A 17,501-nucleotide genomic window follows, 5' to 3' on the forward strand; every position below is an offset into this window, starting at 1 on the left:
TACTTCCATGTGCTGCTACGATTTGTGCAAAAAAAGTATTGCTTTGTTGATAAATAAATTGATAACTGATAGATAAATTGATTATTGAATAATGTTAGTTTATAAAAAGATAAATTATGGCTTAAGCATTACTGACACAAGTATTTCCCATTGTCTTTGAGGTCTCGCAGCCAGATGAAGTTTGTCTACTGCTACGAGGTAAAATGGAGAACAGCTCAAATGCCATCATAGTGGAACTGAACAAGTTTCTTCTGGGGTTGGAGTTAGCCCAAGAGAACAATCTACTACCTGACACAAGCCCACTCCGAGCTGAGGATGACACCAACTGCTCAGTTTCATCGATTGAAGAGGATTTTTTGACTGCTTCTGAACAGTTAGAAGATGATAGCGAAGGGGAAGTCTGCAAGAGAGGCAAGTATCCTAAAAGGAGTGTGCTTAACTTCTGTCTTCAGGAGAGCACAGCTCTCCTACCTCTTAGCTTCCTGATTTCTGGGACTTGGTGCACTCCTGAAGATTGACTCTTCAGACCGGTGGTATGGTTGTGCTACTTTTCTGAGCTATATGCTCCGATACAGTTAACAGAGCCAGTATTACCTCTGCAGCATGGGAGTATAGCACCACACCAGATTTAGAGAACCAGCCAGCTTCAGAGCAGCATTTGCAAGCTGCATAGCAAACAGCGTGCACTCCTTGCCTAGGAGACCGGCCACTGAAAGGCTGGCTGCAACTTTGGCAATAAGCAGTGAATAATTAAAAATCCCTCCGTTCTTGAGAGCAGATAGCATTTTTAATAAGAATTAAGTTGCAAAGTAGCTTGTTTTTAAGAGCACTTTGCAATTTTAACCAATAAAGGGATTGTATGGGACTTTAACAATGATGGCCTAGAGATAGGCCACCAATGAACTTCTCAGCACAGGTCTGTCGAAAGAATAGTGGCTGCCACTGGGTGCTGCACGTTCGTCCCTATTGATTTGAATAGGGGACAGATGTGCAGAATCCGGCTGCAGCCACTATACAATCGACTGAGCAGTGCTTTGCAGCTCCGTAACTGAGCAGTTCCAGTTGCCGCCAAAATCTGGAACAGCTGATCGGTGGGGGTGCGGGGTGTCGCACCACCACCGATCAGACATTGATGTCCTATGCTAGGGTAGGCCATCAATATTAAAGTCCTGGACAACTCTTTAACCCCTTCCCGACATGCACCGTAGGTCCGTATATATACTGCTTTGCCGGAGGTGCTTTCAATGCAAAGAGCAGTATATCTATGGCGGCACGATCGCGTGGCCTCACACTGACTGCCGCGGCAAACGAGTGCAGGTGTCACCTGTATGTGACAGCTGACACCCCGCAGCAATGCCCATGATCGGTGCTAGCACCAATCGCAGGCATTTAACCCCTCTGATTCCGCTGTCAGTAGTGACAGCTGCATAGAGAAGCATCGCGATTGTCTGATGGTCTCCATGAGACCTCCGGCACCAAGATGGCCACTGAGTCCCTCCGGGTCCTGCAGGTAAGGTGGCTTTTTATTACCTGCTGAGAGCAGGCTCCGGCATGCCTCCTTCCCTGCCTGTCAGATCGCTGATCTGATACTAAGCAGTGGAAAGTGTCAGATCAGCAATTTGACATTATATAGTGATGTCCCATCCTGGGACAATATATAAAAGGTAAAAAAAAAATATTAGAATGTGTAAAAATATTTTTTCAAAAATTCCTAAATAAAAACAAAAATAAATATTTTTCCAATAAATACATTTATTTATGTAAGTAATAAAACAAAAAACTATAAAAGTCCACATATTTGGTATCGCCTCATCCTTAAGGACTTGCTCTATAAAACTGTCCCACTAGTTAACCTTTTCAGTGAAAACTGTAAAAAAAATAAATAAAAAATGAGGTAAAAAACAATGCTTTATCATCTTACCGCCGAACAAAAACGCAATAAAAAAGACGGATGTAAATAAAAATGGTACTGCTGAAAATATCATCTTGTCATGCAAAAAACAAGCCGCCATACAGCTCCATCAACAGAAAAATAAAAAAGTTATAGCTCTCAGAATAAAGTGGTGCAAAAATAATTATTTTTTCTATAAAATAGTTTTTTTTTGTGTAAAAGCACCAAAACATAAAAAATTATAAATGAGCTATCGCTGTAATCGTACTGACCCGAAGAATAAAGCTGTCTTATCAATTTTACCACTCGCGGACTGGTGTAAAAAAAACAAAAAAACATTCTTGAATTGCTGGTTTTTGTTCATTCTGTCCCTCGAAAATCAGAATAGAAAGCGATCAAAAAATGTCATGAGCTCGAAAATGATACCAATAAAAATGTCAGCTCGTCCTGCAAAAAAAAGCCATAACATGACTCTGTGGTCCAAAATATGAAAAATTATAGCTCTCAAAATGTGGTGATGCAAAAACTAGTTTTCACAATAAAAAGCGTCTTTTAGTGTGTCACAGCAGCCAAACATAAAAATCCAATATAAATCTGGTATCATTGTAATCACACCGACCCAAAGAATAAAGTCGCCTAATCACTTATACCGCATGAGGAATGGTGTAAAAAATAAATGAAACCACTTCTTCACATGCTATTGATTTTTTTCATTCTGCCTCCCAAAGATTGCAGTAAGGCTCGGCGCACATTTATCCTGCGCTCTGCGCTGAGTGCTTATACCAGGATTTCTGTGTAAACCTCTGAAATACGTAATTCAGACATAACTCCCGGCAGAAGATTCCCTATAATGAGACAGATGGAGGCACTGTGGAGACCATAGCACCTGTGATCCGGCAGTGTCTGTCTTTTTAGGATTGCATAAAAGTGCTGTCGGCCACAGTTTTGTGCACTTCTGAAAAGGACACCGTTGAACAGAGGCCAGACGGAGTCCAGAGTAAATCTGCTGCCTCATTATAGTGAATAGATCCCTCGGGGGTTTCATCTGTCACGTCACTCAGAGATTTAGATGGAAACCCCAAAGTGCTCAGCTTAGAACAATGGATTAATTTGATCCCTAACGTGAGGTAAAATGTTCACAATAAAAGCTTCAACTCAATCCACAAAAAAACAAGTCCTCACATGGGTCCGTCATCTGTTAACAGAAATATAGGGAGCTTCCACGTTACTGGTAGCACAAAGGCTCTGGAAAAGTTAAATAGCTTCACTCTCCCCAAAAGAAATTCAGCAAATTCTCCATGCCTAAATCCAAATGCCCCCTTTCCTTCTGAGCCCCAGTGTGCCTAAACATTTAGCGCCCACATGTTCGGCATTTCTGTAGTGATGAAAGCCCACCTAATTTACAGGTGCATGTCTCCAGAAGCACGAGCTGAGCATAATGTACTGGTCACTACAACGGCAGTTTGCAATTTTGACTCAGCAACATCCACTACTGCTTGTTTCTGGAAAACACCCATGGAGTCAAAATCGTCACTATATCTGTAGATAAATTTCCAAAGGGTTTTCATTTCCAAAATGGGGTCACTTGAGGGGGGTTTTCACTGTTTAGGCACATTATAGGCTCTCCAAACACTACATGGCATCCACTAATTACTACAGTAAATTTTACATTCTAAAAGCAAATGGTGCTCCTTCCCTTCCAAGCTCTGCTGTGCGCCCAAACAGTACTATTCCCCCACATATGGGGTATCAGTATACTCAGGAGAAATTTCACAACAAATTGTATAGAGCAATTTCACCTGTTACCATTATGAAAATGCAAAATATAGAGCTAAAAAAGATTTATTTTGGAAAAATGTGATTTTTTTATTTCCATGGCTCTACGTTGTAAACTTCCGTGAAGCACCTGTGGGTTCAAGGTGCTCAATACACATCTAGATAAGTTCCCTAAGGGGTCTACTTTCCAAAATGGTGTTACTTATGGGGAGTTTCCACTGTTTAGGCACATCAGAGGCTCTCCAAACGCTAGTTATTCCAGCAAATTTTACATTCAAAAAGTGAAATGGCGCTCTTTCCCTTCCGAGCCCTGCCGTGTGCCAAACAGTAGCATTCTCCCACCTATGAGGTATCAGCATGCTCAGGAGAAATCGCACAACAAAATGTATGGTCCATTTTCTCCTGTTACCCTTGCAAAAGTATTAGGTCTAAAGTAAAATTTTTGTGAAAGAAAAGTAAATGCTTATTTTTTTCTTCCACATTCCAAAAATTCCAGTGAAGCACCTGAAGGACTAATAAACTTCTTGAATGTGGTTTTGAATACCTTGAGGGGTGCAGTTTTTAGAATGGTGTCATTTTTAGGTATTTTCTGTCATATAGGCCCCTCAAAGTCACAAATATGAGGTGGTCCCTAAAAAAAATGGTTTTGCAAATTTTGTTGTAAAAATGAGAAATTGCTGGTCAATTTTTAACCCTTATAACTTTCTGGAAAAAAAAATTGTTTCCAAACTTGCGCTGCAGTAGACATGTGGGAAATGTTATTTATTAACTATTTTGTGCGATATGACTCTCTGATTTAAGGGCATAAAAATTAAAAGTTTGAAAATTGTGACATTTTCAAAATTTTTGCCAAATTTCCATTTTTTTTAACAAATAAACGCAAGTCATATCAAAGAAATTTTACCACTATCATAAAGTACAATATGTTACGAGAAAACATTCTCGGAATGAGCGGGATCCGTTGAAGCGTTCTAGAGTTATGACCTCATAAAGTGACAGTAGTCAGAATTGTAAAAATTGGCCTGGTCAGGAAGTGAAAACAGGCATCGGGGTGAAGGGGTTAATGAACTAGACAACCCCTTTAAGAAGCAGAATATGAAAACGATTAGGCCTCAGTTCATAAATTATATTATAAATTGTATTTTTCTGATTTGTCTTTACATAAATCTTATCAAAAAGGAATGCAATGTATGATGAATTTGCCACTTATTAAAAGATGCTTTTTTGTGCCTTTTTAGAGGAAAATGTCACAACATCCTTCAATATGCTTTAAAATGTGGCGCGTTAGTATTCAACATTTTGAAAAATTCACACAGAAAAAAAGGGCAGCAGTATTTACCTGCCCATGTCTCAGAACTAATGTACTGTCAGGATGCAGCAAACCCATGTAATAAAGAAAAATATTCAGAATTGAGAGACCTCAGTGGTTGATACCTTTTAATGGCTAACTGAAAAGATGGTAACACATTGCAAGCTTTCGAGACTACAGTCTCAAAAGCTTGCAATGTGTTACCATCTTTTCAGTTAGCCATTAAAAGGTATCAACTACTGAGGACTCTCAATTCTGAATATTTTTCTATCTACTGGCTAACACGGTACAAAGATATACATCTTTCCTGTATGTAATAAAGATTTTTTTAGTGTAGGTACCCGCAAGTGTGAAGACCCTTGACGCGGGTTGCAAGCTTGCATATCTTGGCCAAAATATCGACCAATACCTCACATTTATTTGTATTCATGGTGCAGCCAGGCCCATTAACGTTGGCCTTGTTAGGGTATCTGTCCTCATGGGGTGCACTTATATACTGCTGGGCAGCCTGTCTAATCTAATAGTATGGGCGTCACTAATAGGCTGCAAGCCAGACAATGTGCTCTAGCTATTTGTGACCAGCGCCCTATACAAGCCTTTTTTTGTGTGCAATACTATGCAATCACCTCCTCCATGAACTGGTAGGTTGTGAGTGGTTGTCATAGTATTTTCCACCTGTGTTGCCACCATCTTTATTACATGGGTTTGCTGCATCCTGATAGTGCATTAGTTCTGAGACCTGGGCAGGTAAATACTGCTGACCCTTTTTTTCCTGTGTGAATTTTTGAATTTTTCGGAAGAATTCTAATTCCTCTTATTGTGGCTTTGCTTTTATTTTACCATTTTGAAAAAAATGTAATTGATGAATTAGCTGAAGACATCTGAATAATGAAAACCCCATCTAAATAATGAAAACCATGCCCACATTGTTGAGGAAAAAATTATGAGGCTTGAAAAAACTAATGTAAAAAGAGCGTAAAAGCCATTTTTGGAGCAAAAATAAAACTGCCAGAAATACAAACCTTTTCCCAAACAAGGATGCAAAAGAAAGATGAATTGGTGTCCCAGGTATATCTTGATGTCACCATGGAAAATTATATTTCTGCATTCTTTTTTTTTTTTTTTTTGGTACTAAGTATTACCTCTCTCACTATAATGTACCGTGGCACTTGAAAATTTGTGAACCCTTGTTTTTCATATTTCTGCATTAATATAATGTAAAACTATGTCGGATTTTCAAATAAAGTGGATAAAGAGAACTAAATCAAACAAAAAAGTCAAAAATATTATAGGTAGTCTTTTTTTAAATGAGGAAAATGATCCAATGTCTCATGGATGTCACTGGCAAAAGCATATGAACCTTTGCTTTCAGTATCTGCCAATAACTGCATCTAAATGTTTCTGGTAATAATTATTGATTTGTCCTTCACATCAGTTTAGAGGTATTTTAGCTCATTCCGCCCTACAAAACTGCTTCAACTCTGTTATGTTGATGACTTTTCTCCTATTAACTGCACACCCTAGGTCCTTCCACAACATTTCTATAGGATTAAGGACAGGACTTTGACTTGGCCAATACAAAACTTGAATATTATTCTTCTTTAACCATTATTTAGGAGATCGACTTGAGTACTCTGGGTCGTCGCCTTGTTGCATGACCCAGTTTTATTGAGATTCAACTTGGACAGACATGGTGACATTTTCCTTGGGAATTTGCTAGTATGCTTCAAAGTATACTTCAGAATTCATTGTCCCATCAATGATGGCAAGCTGTCCTGGCCCAGATGCAGTAACACTAGCCCAAACCATGATACCATGAAGATTAACATTAGCTAATTTGAGAGAGGCATTTAGTTGCTTAGATGTAACCTTGGGTTCGTTTGTGACCTTGCAGACTACTACTGTATTTTTCGGACTATAAGACACACTTTTTTCCTCCAAAAATGTCTAGGAAAATTGGGGGTGCTTCTTATAGTCCGGATGTACCGGCCAGCTCTGGCTGTGGTGGGTATGTGGGGGAGCAGCATCGGTGGAGCAGCGGGTCACAGGAGGCTGGAGCCGGCCGCTGCAGCTAACTCTTGTGCCCACTGCTAAAGGGAAATGAATATACACTGCATTCCACGCCCATGGGTGTGGAGGGCAATGAATATTAATTTCTCTTTAATAGTGTATTGGTATGATTGGCCCCCAACCCAGGTCCTGGTGTGCATGGCACCATCCTTATGATTGGTCCCCTCCCCCATCCTGGTATTCATGGTCCCATCAGAAAACATTAAAAAACATTAAAAAAACAAACCATTACACTTACCTTCCCGGCGCTCCATTGCAGCATCTTGTTCCGATGCCAGCAGCTGCTTTATGCTTGTAAGCAGCGGATGGGAGCAGCAGCATATCTAGGGGGGGCAGCCGGGGCATTTGCCCCGGGCGTAGCCAGCAGGGGGGCGCAGTTGGGCCGCCTAATGCAGCGGTCCGCAGTGTCCTCCCTGGCGGCTGCGTTCTGCCGCCCCCCCAGCCTGAGAGTCGGCGGTTCTCTGTGTCAGCTGTCAAGCTGGCAGCCGGCGCAGAGGAGCGCGTGCCAGCTCCCAAGGAGCAATTGTACTGGCGTTTATACAGATGCCAGTGCAACTGCAGCTCTGACCTCCGGGTCAAAGCGACGTTAGCAGCGTGATCAGGTCATGTGATCACGCTGCTGACGTCACTCCCCGGCGCCCAGAGAGAACACTGGTGGTGTGCTCCACTGTGGAGCTGAAGAACCACCGAAGATGGGAGATGGGGGGGGATTTGTAGAGGGGATGGGGGTTAATGTGTGGGGGGATTTGTAGAGGGCATGGGGGTTAATGTGTGGGGATGGGGGTTAATGTGTGGGGGCGTTAATGAGTGGGGGTTAATGTGTGGGGATGGGGGTTAATCTGTGTGGGGGTTAATGAGTGGTGATGGGGTTAATGAGTGGGGATGAGGTTAATGTGTGGGGGTATTTGGAGTGGGGATAGGGGTTATTTAATGTGTGGGGGGATTTGGAGTGGTGATGGGGGTTAATGAGTGGGGATTGGGTTAATGTGTGGGGGGATTTGGAGTGGGGATGAGGGATTTAATGTGTGTGGGGGGATTTGGAGTGGGGATGGGGGGATTTAATGTGTGGGGAGATTTGATGACACAAAATGAAGAGTATGTATGCGGAAACAGTATGGGGGATTGGTGCAGACACAGTATGATGGGTGCAGACAGTATGGGAAGCGAACGGGTTGATGTAAGTGGACACAGTATGGGGAGTGAGGGTGATGGTATGTGTGCAGACACAGTATGGGGAGTCGGGGGTATGTGTGAGCAGACAGTATAGAGAGTGAGGGGGTAAATATATGAGGAGACAGTATGGTGAACAGGAGGGATGTTAGAGGAGACAGTATGAGGAAGGAGGGGAATAGTGTGAGGCGACAGTATATTGCAGATATTTGTATTTAGGGGCATTATAATGACACTTCTATCTTTAAGTGGATCGTGTGGAGATTTGCTGCAGAAGACTGGAGAAGATGGAAGTCTGCAGAGACGGCTGGTGATGAGAAAACTCATCATGGGGTCTGGACAAGAGGAAAAGGAGAACAACTGCAGAGACGACATCATCTATAAGGTACCTGGATGTAAATGTTATTTGTGACACTGACTAATTCTCAAGTTTTTATTTATGTTAGGAACATTAAAGGGGTTGTCCAGGTTTGTGCTGAGTCTGCAGTCATTCTATGTGACTGCAGACTTCTGAATTCTCACAGTGCTCACTGAACGCTGTTAGGATTCTCTCGTGCCGGTAATTTACATACATGCGGTCACATGCTGACTAGACATGTGTGGCCTCACTCAATGAAAGTGAACAGAGCGAGGTCGGGCACGTCTAGTTGGAGTGTGGCCAGAAGTATACAAATCACGTGCTTGTGCTGACATGATTGTACATCGGCAAGGGAGAATCCTAAAAGTGTGCAATGCATTCGTTGTGAGAATTCAGAAGCTGCAATGTCAGGACTCAGCTCTGCAGGTTCCAGTACTCATCACATGGACACTTCACTCATACACTCATATGCGATTTTCATAGTTATGGTCATGTGACATGAGCTTCTCTTCCTGCTTCTCTCAGTTTTTTACTGAGCATTGAGAGCATTAGGGAGAGCAGCTCGTGGGTACATGGCTAAGTGTGCAAGTCGCATATGTACTTGGGCGGGTGGGGGGCGCCGAACCAAATTCTTGCCCCGGGTGCCAGAAAGCCTAGATACGCCTCTGGATGGGAGGCACGTCATGTGCTGCTCACAAGCAGAGCGCAGCTGCCAGAATACTTACTGCTCTGCATGCTGGGACTGTGCGGGCAGAGAGCAGTGAATATTCATTGCTCTTCAGTAGCGCACACAGTGTCAGCCGGAGCTTTCCTGCTGCTGCCAGCCGTCATGTGTGCCGCTACGTAAGAGAAACTAATATTCACCTCTCTCCATGCCCAGAGAGGTGAATATTCATTTCTTTTAAGTAGCGGCACACTTGACAGCCGGCAGCAGCAGTAAGCCTTCGGCTGATACTGCGCACGCTATTGAAGAGCAATGAATACTCACTGTTCTCTGCATGCACAGTCCCGTAATGCAGAGCAGTGAGTATTCCGGCAGCTGTGCTCTGCTTGTGAGCAGCGCATGATGTCCCTGCCATGCGCTGCTTACATGCATAAAGCAGCAACTGGCAACAGAGCAGGACGCTGCAAGGGAGCGCCGTGACAGTAAGTGTATTTTTTTTTATGTTTTCTGATGGGGCCATGCATATCAGGATGGAGATGGGGCCAATTATAAGGATGGGGCCATGCATACCAGGACCGAGATGGGGGCCAATCATACCAGAATAGGGATGGGGCCATGCATACTAGGAGGAGATGGGGGACCTGCATACCAGGATATGGATGGGGGCCATGCATACTTGGACGTGATAGGAGCCCTGCATACCAGGATAGGGATGGAGCCATGAATACCAGGATAGGGATGGAGCCATGAATACCAGGATAGGGATGGGGCCATGCATGCCAGGATAGGGATGAGGCCATGCATATTTGGACGAGATATGGTCCCTGCATAACAGGATAGGCATGGGGCCATGCATACTAGGACAATATGGGGGCCCTGCATACCAGGATAGGGATGGGGCCATGCATATTTGGATGAGATGGGGGCCCTGCATACAAGGATAGGGATGAAGCCATGCATACTATGATAGGGATGAGGGCGATCATTCCTGCCAGGATAGCAGGATAGGGATGAGGGGGACCATTCCGACCAGGATACTGATGAGGGGGCCATGCACACCAGAATAGGGATGAGGGAGCATGCATACCAGGATAGGGATGAGGGATGCATGCATACCAATATAGGGATGAGGGGGCCATTCATACCAGGGTAGGGATGAGGGGGCCATGTGTATCAGGATGGGGATGAGGGGACCATATATAAGAATACAGGATACAGAATTGACCACATTTTTTGCTTCATTTTTTTTTCCTAATTTCCTCCTCTAAAATCTACTGTAGGTGCGTCTTATAGTCCGAAAAATTTTCTACAGACGTGTGATATTAGATCATTTTTCTCATTTTAAAAATGACAAAGTCTAAAATTTTTACTTCATTTACTTGATTTGGTTCTCTATCTACTTTTAGGACTTTTGTAAAAAACCTGATGTAGGTTTAGGTCAAATTTATACAGAAATATGGAAATTTCTGAAGGGTTTACAAACTTTCAAGGACCACTGCATAATTAGCTTTTTAATTAGTATGTAGATGACATACTGCTTAATTTGCTCTTTGCACTGGAAATCGACAAGAACACTAATGTCTAGTTATCAGTGACTAATGGAAATGACAGCCTATGTCTCTGAAATATGAGGGGTTTTTTTTACCCACTAGCTTTAAAGGAAGACTCGTTGTTAAAGAGCTGTTATAGCTGAGGAAAATGCAGTCAAATAGTAATTTACAGGATAAGCGTAATATATACCACATCTAAATAAGTATGTGATAATATAATACATGATCGCACTGTCTCTTTTATAGCAGGCGTTGCTCAGTGCAGTGCCTCTCCTCTCTACTTTAGTTAAAAGAGGTAGGTTGCAAACAGGGGACACCCTCTTTGATATTAATATGTCCCAATAGGTCGAAGTTGTGGTCAAACTGAAAAGGTCTAAGGAGCAGCCAATCAGGGAACAGTGAGGATCATTCAAAAAAGCTTCTAAATCCAAAAATCTTTGAATTTTCAGTCTGGAAGCTCTGCTCAAAATTAGATTCATATTACAGTTGATTTTTAAGTTGCTTCCATTTATCATTGCAGCAGAATTGCAATGAGAGGTAACACTTCTATATAATGGTAGAGCACTGAATTCACCTTTCGCAATAAGTGATATCACAGCTCACCTCCGCCCCATAATCTGCACATGTGACTTTTGCTCAGATCATAGAGCATGCCTAGGGAACTTTATTGTAGAAATCAATGAGCCATCGTCAGACTTGCTGTGTGTGGTTCATGCGGCTGCTGGAATGCTTATCACTAAATGTTGCTAACAATGTCTTAGGAAAGATAAGTGCCTCCATTAAAAAAACATCTATAATCTGAAAATGACTGGTTTTAATCAATAGAATAAGATAGGTGATACATTCCCTTTAAAATCACTTTTAAGTATACTAATATACTCAGAATAACATGACAAATGTTCACTTATTTTCAATGATGTCATGAACATGAAATATAAAGCTATGCATTTCTGTAATTTATCAAAGGAAGACCAAAGTGTAAAATCTAAAACTCCATTTGTTAACCTAGTAAAACTTATTTCCTATGAAACCATTGCACCACGGAAATGCGGGAATCACTAGGAGAGTATTATTTATTGAACCTGGGACACATCAGATGTATGGGAATACATAATTCAATTACTTTTCATGGGTTCCAAACTTTCATGGTTCATTTATTTTTCCATGTGTAGAAACCAGTACTCCTTTCATGTAGAATATATTATTCATCATTCTGGTGTTCATCTTTGCAGAAATTCAGCATGAAGAGCTAAAGTAAAATATTGAACTGTGCAACTGACTTAAAGTCTTCTCCAAAATATCTACAATCTAAAAGTTAAGAGCAGAGGTGTCGTCAGCCATAGTGTTGATTTTAGTAGGACAGTTATTACATGGTGAAATATATTTTGGGTGCTTTATGTGTCTTGTGATCTTATCCGTCTTCATGGATGATCGACAAGTTCTGACCTACATTTTTCCACTCTTTTTGTAGAATCCCCTGATGATATCAAGAAAGTAAAAAGAAAAGCAGCTGAACAATTTCAGAACAGAAAAATTGGAAGGACAGATCTTAGAAAAGAAGAATTTAATGTGATAGTTAAGTCTAAAGAGGATATAAGAAGAAACTCTGACGGAAGAAGAGCTTCTCTAGTGGGAATCAACTTCGAGTGTAAAACTGAAAGAAAGGAGTTTCAATGTATAGAAAGTATTGGACTTCAAAGTTCACTGTGCGAAGCTGACCACTGCACAGAATCTTTTGAAGACCCTGCAACTACAGGCCAATATGCAACCAATTTAGCAGAATGTGTATTACAGGATGCATTTATTAGACTGTCTCAGTCAGACAACTTATTCCCCAAGGAGGCAGCTCTTTCTATTTCGGCTGGTGACTCTGCACTTTCTGGTTTATCTTTCCAAGAAGATTCTCCAGCTACATCTCGCTCATGGAACGAGCTTCCAAAAATTGTTATAGTACAGAGCCCTGATAGTTGTGACAGCCCAACAGAATGGGTTGATGAATCGCATTGGCCCGAGCAGGAGAACCTTGCAAACAGTTCTGATCATTGGACAGATGAGGATACGAGCTCCACACAGAGTACTTTAGAAGTAGCATTAGCATGTGCAGCATCTGTCATAGGCACACTTTCAAGTCCGCAGCCTCCAAATCAAAATAATTCAGACCATACTGAAAACCCTTATGTAGAAGAGAACTATAGAGTGGAAGAACACCTCACAGACATGGTAGGATATCCTAGTAATATAGAAAGTGTTGAATTTTCTATTCCATCTGCTTTGTGCGAGATGACTAAGATGGCAAGTGCCATAGCTGTTTGTGGCCTAGGGGAACAAAGACAAACTCATTATCCTGCCACATCTAGTGGACTTTTGCTGGCAGCTGATGCATCGACAGCTGTAGCACTACATTGCAGCATTGCAATGGGAACCAGTATGGAAAAACTCAAAGAAAATATTGCTCAAACCCTCCTAAAAGAGGCGGCTCTAGTACTGACCAGTCTCTGTAAATATAAGAATGTAGGGGAGTTTCTTGAGTCTATAAACCAGAAGATCCTGAGCAACATAAGCTCTGCTAAACTGGCCCATGTAGGTGACGTGGTGAATGATGACCTAGCTCACAATTTATCTGATACCATCTTAAGACACTCAGCTGAAAAGTCAGTGCAAGGTGTGAAAGTTCAGTATTGCACTACATCATCCAATGATTTTGTAGCAACTACTACTGAACTTCTCTTCAATGTGATGCATTTCACTTGTAAAAAGATGAGTGATCTTGTGAAAAGCGGAGACTTGCCTTCTAATGCATTTTTTGACAGTCATAAATCTATAGCTTTAGAAATAAGAACTAGTCAAGTAGAAGAACCGGCTCATAGGAATAAATGCCAGCTAACCAAATCATATAGCAGCCCTGAGCCAAAAACAGAACCAATTGCACTCAAACTGCCTCCAAATGAAGTGAGTGGAAACAATATCCTCCCAGCAGACACTTACTGCACTACAAGTAGTCAAACCCAAAATAAAACATCATGCAGTAAGCAATGTCTGAGGAGGGAGCACTACAAACGACACCACAATGATCAAAGAGCCAGGGAAAGTATTCTTATAGATGATGACTGTAGGTATTGTGTTTCAGACAAAGGATCCATGGATGGGGCTATGGATTCAGGAAGTCAAGAAAAGCTCCACAGTGAGATGCATGTAGCCAAAGAATTCTCCCTCAACCTACCATTAGAGAGTAGTAACATGTTGCACCCTTCTCAGGCTGTACTTACTGTAAAGCACCCTGTCAGTAATTACTGTTTAACAGACTTTGCAGATGATCTGTCAGAAACTGTGGTTTCTATGGCCACTGAAATAGCCGCTATTTGTCTAGAGAATTCCAATGGGAAGCAACCTTGGTTTTGTGCATGGGCCAAAGGGAGTGAATGCTTGATGGCACCTTGTAGGACAGTGAAAAGAAAGAAAGATGCAGCTTCAGGTGGGTCAGTAGTGAGAAGGCACAGGCCTCCAAGACTCAGCGAAATAAAAAAGAAGACAGATGAGCACCCAGAGCTTAAAGAACGGCTAATGAACCGAGTGGTGGATGAGTCCATCAACCTTGATGATGCCCTAGACCCTGTCACCGCTTTCGCCAATGAAGTGGCCTCTAAAATAATGAATTTAACTGAGTCATCAGTTGCAGATCCTCTATGGCAGGGGCAGAACTTGTCAAGAAACAGATTACACTGCGACAGATGGAGTAGAGGTAAAGCATCTAGTTATGAAAGCATTCCCGAAGAAGATCTGGATGCCAAAAGTCTTGTCAACACCTTGGGACCTTGGAACATGTTAGGACAGCCGTTCAGTAGAACAAGTTCTATGTCTAAGCAGTCCAGCTGTGAAAGCATTACTGATGAATTTTCTAGATTTATGGTAAATCAGATGGAAAATGAAGGAAGAGAATTTGAGTTGTTGCTAGACTATTATGCTGGGAAAAATGCAAACAGTATTCTGAATTCTGCTTTACAACAAATTTCCAGGAGAAACAGTCACTTGAATGTTAAACCCACCTGCCTTTCCAAACAGTCTAGCACTGAGAGTATTACTGAAGAGTTTTACCGATTCATGTTAAAGGAAATAGACAAGGAAAGTAAGGAAACGTATTCAAGCAGAAATACCGCAGAATGGACAAATAATTTAATGCCCCCTTCCTCTCGCACACCTTTCTGTTTCCGCCAATCTTCCATGCCTTGCACCAGATCGTCTAGCTCACGTCTCACTGTAAATGCACCAGTTAAAGCAAACTCTCTCGATGGGTTTTCAAGAAGAGGTTCACGTGATTTCCTCAACATTCAACCTGTCAATTCCATCTCATCCACAAATCTTTGCAAATCAGACTCTTGTCTATACCAAAGGTGCCAGACTGACCAAGTTACCGATGTGCTAATCCATGAAACCTGGTCCAGTTCCATTGAAGCTTTAATGCGCAAGAATAAAATCATAGCAGACAGAACGGATAGTGTAGACGCAGAGGCGTCCTCATCACCCAAGGGTTCACCAGCGCATGTGGACCGATATGCCAACAAGCTAGCTGTGGACATTGTTCAGAGTGGAAAATCTCTGCTAGTCAAACATCAGGACTCAAATGAGAGCACAAGTAGGGGAAGCTTTAAAAATAATAATGCATGCAAATCTATAGACATTCAAGAAATGACAGTTGTAAATAAATCTAAACTTCACCAGCTCGGTTCCTCCAGTGGACCTATGGAGGTGCCTTTAATTCAAATAGAAGCAGAGCAAAGGGAAGAGACAAATGGAGAGGACCATGTCCATTTAACAAAGGAAACCAGTGGTCTTGAAAACATTCCAAGACAGAATGAAGGAAGAATCATCTGCCATGTATCCGGCATCAGGTAATTGTTCTTCTTTTACAGTGTTTATTCCTTACAATCCATTTACAATTCTGGTGGTAGCAGGTTTACAACTGAAAACACAGATGGTTATGAGCAAAGACCAGTGATGTAAGAAATTCAGTTAGGACATATTAATGTCACAGAGGAGAGGGCTCAATTTGGCCACTCGACAGCCCCAACATGATCCAGAACAGACAGCTACATTGTTTTGTTGCACTTTAGTGGTATTATATGGACAGTCGTCTTAATCTCCGCCATGTTATACTACATTTGACCTATAGTGATCACTGCATAGAAAATGGATGGTCATGGCCTCCCATGGAAAATCAGCTGTTTGGGATTTAACAAGGTTCCATGTGAGCTATTGTTTTGGCATATTCTGCATTTACAGAAAACCTTAAAGGGAATCTGTCAGCAGGATTTTGCTATCTCATCTGAGAGCAGCATGGTGTAGGCAAAGAGTAGCTGAATCCAACAATGTATCACTTAGATTACTGGGTGCAGCCATTCTGACACAATCAGCGTTTTTAGACTTAGCAATGAAGCAGAACATTGAAAGCTGCCCCCCTCACATCAGGCTCTGTATGTACAAAGTTCATAGACAGTTAGCTGACTGGTACAGGAGGGGGAGGAGTCTGACTACCAGGCCCCTCTGCTGTGTGCCAATAATGATTGTTTTAGCACCAGGAGCAAAAAACAATCATTGTAAGCAAATAAAACCTTGGAACTTCATAAGAGAGGCATCGCTGAAATCTATATTTTAACCCCTACAGCATGCTGTCTTCAGCTTACATAGCGAAAACCTGCTTGCATATTCCCTTTAAAATTACTCATCCATATCCTTTCAATTAGAAATCAAAGAATTGTATTACAATTCAGATTACAGAGTTCAAGTGTCCCTGATTCATTTCAATAAATTAGTAAAAATTCTTAAGAAATCTGTACTAGGGAACTGTTCCTCTATCACTGTTTGCTGACCTGCACCTTTCACGGCAGCCATATAGGCACCAAATATGTAATGTTCTGTGGAGTATTGAAAGCATTTTTCTTTATGTCTCTTTCTCTTTTATAAATGAAGTAGTCCTCTAGTGTTTCATGCAGGACGATCCAATCAAAATTTATTGTCACAGTAGTTTAACTCGGTGACTATTCTTTAATATCTCACTCACTAATACGGCACACGGATGGCAATATGTCACATGAATCAACCGCCTCTTCCTGCAATATCTATGGGGCTGCCGGAGAAAGTCAAGCGCTGTACTCAGCTTTTTCTGACAGTCCCATTGACAATGAGAAACTTTTTTTTTATAGGGGAATTACACTGATGACTTGACTCAACATTTCTGGGTTAGGAGAAAAGATATAAACAAAGGACATACATTGTTAGTGTTTTGAATCATTCCCTGAATTGTAAAAGAGAATTTATTATAAAACCAGAGCATGTCAGCTGCCATATTTTCTCTCATTATAAGGTAACTTAATGCCATGTTTCAAAAATAAGGGATCAAATTATATCTAAGAGATTTAGCTGCGTCGACAAAAACTAAATCTCCGAGCACGTCCAAATACTTGGAGAACACCCGAGCAACAAGTATACTCGCTCATCACTAGTAAACAGAAATTAATAATATGTCTCACAAGTGATCAGTATACTCTGTCAACCATACATAGGAATCCTGATATAAGGGGATCAGAAAAAGCTGTGCTGATAATGTAGGCATATAGCCAAACAGTAGTATGATCCATTACAACTAATTTGCAGAGAGACTGATCACACATGAGGCATAAAGACAAAGTATACTAAATTGTACATCCTGACATCCTGAG

At 41.6% G+C, this 17,501-nt stretch overlaps 1 protein-coding gene across 1 annotated transcript in view; it reads left to right on the forward strand.

Annotated features, from left to right (window-relative positions):
• Nucleotides 1-17,501, forward strand: part of SPHKAP (SPHK1 interactor, AKAP domain containing) — a 411,513-nt gene that overhangs the window by 360,090 nt on the left and 33,922 nt on the right. Inside the window, exons 6-7 of the mRNA XM_073581316.1 lie at nucleotides 162-411; nucleotides 12,260-15,674. Of these exons, the coding sequence (XP_073437417.1) occupies nucleotides 162-411; nucleotides 12,260-15,674 (3,665 nt within the window). The remainder of the gene's footprint in view (nucleotides 1-161; nucleotides 412-12,259; nucleotides 15,675-17,501) is intronic.

The sequence above is a fragment of the Dendrobates tinctorius genome, unplaced genomic scaffold (assembly GCF_039654945.1).
Source record: "Dendrobates tinctorius isolate UK_male_01 unplaced genomic scaffold, ASM3965494v1 ptg000069l, whole genome shotgun sequence".
In the NCBI taxonomy this organism is placed as follows: Eukaryota; Metazoa; Chordata; class Amphibia; order Anura; family Dendrobatidae; genus Dendrobates; species Dendrobates tinctorius.